This window comes from Mandrillus leucophaeus, unplaced genomic scaffold, assembly GCF_000951045.1.
Source record: "Mandrillus leucophaeus isolate KB7577 unplaced genomic scaffold, Mleu.le_1.0 Scaffold114, whole genome shotgun sequence".
Lineage (NCBI taxonomy): Eukaryota > Metazoa > Chordata > Mammalia > Primates > Cercopithecidae > Mandrillus > Mandrillus leucophaeus.
In genome coordinates, this window is record NW_012099654.1 from 5,680,848 (window position 1) to 5,683,817 (window position 2,970).

Below are 2,970 nucleotides of genomic sequence, written 5' to 3' on the forward strand. Positions count from 1 at the left end.
TTAATGGGTGCAGCACACCAACATGGCACAAGTATACATATGTAACAAACCTGCACGTTGTGCACATGTACCCTAGAACTTAAAGTATAATAAAATTTAAAAAAATGCAAATATATAATTTAATCTTTAAATTCACTTTTATAAAATTCCCTCTGACATAAGGCTCACAAAACATAGAAGAAACACTTCAAAATTAGATGAGGCAAAAATTAATACTGCCAATTCAAAGAATTCTGCCAGAGACATATAGCACTGTTTATGAAATGCAACAAATGGCGGAAATAGTGAATTTTTGACATTTTCACTTTCTACTTTCAAAAGGAAGCAAAATTAAGCCAAACTCACAAGTCTATTTGCCTGTATACAAATTAAAAACTAAGTATTTCCTCAGCCAACATGCTTAACAATTGCTAAGTAATGTTTGACCAGAACAGATAGGTAAGAAAAAATAAAGCCTTTATATTATAGAGTACAAATGTGTTTGTACTTACAGATATTGCTGGGGAGAGTGTTATATTCCCTATAGATACTTTTAATTCATCCAAAGAAGCCATTGTGTGATGTGAGTTATTTGGATGCATAGGCTTAATTTCTATCCGATACTTCTTTGGTTCTTCATCTTCAGAGTCAGAATCACTAGATGAGTAGAAATGGTTCTCTTTGGTATGTGAGTTTCAGTTAAAGAATTGTTTTAAAATTACCTTAGATGTATAACCAGTTTTTCACACATCTATTTTTAAAAAAGAATGAAACCTTTAAGAGTAAAACAGACTTTGGGCCGGGCGTGATGGCTCACACCTGTAATCCCAGCACTTCGGGAGGCTGAGGCAGGCGGATCACAAGGTCAGGAGTTCGAGACCATCTTGGCTAACAAGTAGAAACCTTGTCTCTACTAAAAATACAAAAAATTAGCTGGGCATGGTGGCACGCACCTGTAGTCCCAGAGACTCAGGAGGCTGAGGCATGAGAATCACTTTCACCCAGGAGTAGGAGGTTTAAGTGAGCCGAGATCTCACCACTGCACTCCAGCCTGGGAGACAGAGTGAGACTTCATCTCAAAAAAAAAAAAAAAGAGTAAAACAGACTTTAACAGAAATAAGATTACTAACTTTTATTAGTATGTCAAGGCCGGGTGTGGTGGTTCACACCTGTAATCCCAGCACTTTGGGAGGCCAAGGCAGGTGGTTCACTTGAGGTCAGGAGTTCGAGACCAGCCTGGCCAATATAGTGAAACCCTGTCTCTACTAAAAATACCAAAATTGGCCAGACATGGTACGCACACCTGTAATCCCAGCTACTCGGGGGCTGAGGCAGAAGAATCGCTGAAACCTGGGAGGCGGAGGTTGCAGTGAGCCGAGATTGTGCCACTGCACTCCTGCCCGGGCAACAGAGCAAGACTCTGTCTCAAACAAACAAACAAAAAAACCAACATGTCAAATGACAAATAAGGAATCACATTTTATAATTAATAAAAAATTGGAAGAGGCTTTAAGTAATATACGATTTTCTTATAACTGCCTCCTTATATGCCAACATAATCCATAAGAATACCCAGATGATGAAAGGATATCATTCTGATTTGTTTCTGGTTTAATACTGTAGCCTTCTTCATCCACATCAGGAATGTTCTAAGGGAAAAAGAAAAAAAAAATTATGACAACTCCAACGTACAAAATTATTAGAGATTATCAAAGTAGCCTCAAGTATTACTAAGGAACCAAACCACTTCTCAGATATCAACAGGTTAACAAGATGATTAACACTGAAGAAAAATTACATCCTTTTAATTAGCTTCAAATCACACTCCATGCTTTGGATATCTGAAAGAGGGAAAACCTGCAAAATGAAACAGGAGAAACACAACTCATAATTTCAGGGCAAGAAATCACCGAGGTGGAGATCAATTCAGATTGCTCAAAATCTACAGTTTCTGTTATAAATGAGGAGGAATATGTTAGTTTAAAAAGTACATGTGATTTGAAAGCTATTACCAAGTTAAATATTCTTTTTGCTATAAGCTCTATGGAAATATAAGATCTAGCACCTCTTTACACAGTTTAAAGTTTGGGTGAACTAGCGAAACTATCTAAGACAAACCATCAGTGTCTGCCAACATGCCAGAGAGTGACAACCAGACACCATGTGTCTCATGAGAGAGGCAGGCCTGACAAAATAACACAAGACCAAAAAAAACTCGAACCTGGATCTGATCAAGCCTCTAGATCCAAATGCCAATTTAAATAATATAAAGAAGTAAAATATAATACAGTATGGCAATATAATCAGCAAAATCCAGACTAAAGGAAACTATAAAACAAACCACCTAGTCTTGCCAATAAAAACACAGAAAGCGGACTGGGTGCAGTGGCTCACGCCGGTAATCCCAGCACTTTGGGAGGCCAAAGCAGGCGGGTCATGAGGTCAAGAGATCAAGACCATCCTGGACAACATGCTGAAACTCCATCTTTACTAAAAATACAAAAGTTAGCTGGGCACGGTGGCGCGTGCTTGTAATCCCAGTTACTCCGGAGGCTGAGGCTGGAGAATGGCTTGAACCCAGGAGGTAGAGGCTGCAGTGAGTCAAGATCATGCCACTACACTCCAGCCTGGTGACAGAGCAAGACTCCGTCTCAAAAAAAACAAAAACAAAAACAAAAAAACCAGAAAGCTAAATAGAGAGGGAGGGAGGGAAGAGGAACATATAGATCAAGAGAGACTTAAGACATATCAACAAATTCAAACAAAGCATAATAAAACAGACATCAAAGATGATAAATATAAATACTGAACGGTTATTTGAAAATAATGAGTTGTAAATTATTTCTAGATGTGATGATATTGTGATTATGTTTTAAAGATAAATATAATGTAAACTCAGATGAAATTATATTATTCTAGAATTTGGGCAGAAGAAATGGATGGGCAGGATTAGCTAGGGCAAGCTGTTGTTGGGGCTGACTGATGAGAGCC

The 2,970-nt window shown here is 38.1% G+C and overlaps 1 protein-coding gene across 2 annotated transcripts in view; it reads right to left on the reverse strand.

Moving 5' to 3' along the window:
- FCHO2 (FCH domain only 2) overlaps positions 1 to 2,970 on the reverse strand; it is a 135,682-nt gene that overhangs the window by 48,213 nt on the left and 84,499 nt on the right. For both annotated transcript variants that reach the window (XM_011996871.1, XM_011996863.1), the window contains 2 exons: positions 1,571 to 1,628; positions 492 to 667 (listed from right to left, as the gene is read on the reverse strand). In XM_011996871.1, coding sequence (XP_011852261.1) covers positions 492 to 667; positions 1,571 to 1,628 — 234 coding nt within the window. The remainder of the gene's footprint in view (positions 1 to 491; positions 668 to 1,570; positions 1,629 to 2,970) is intronic.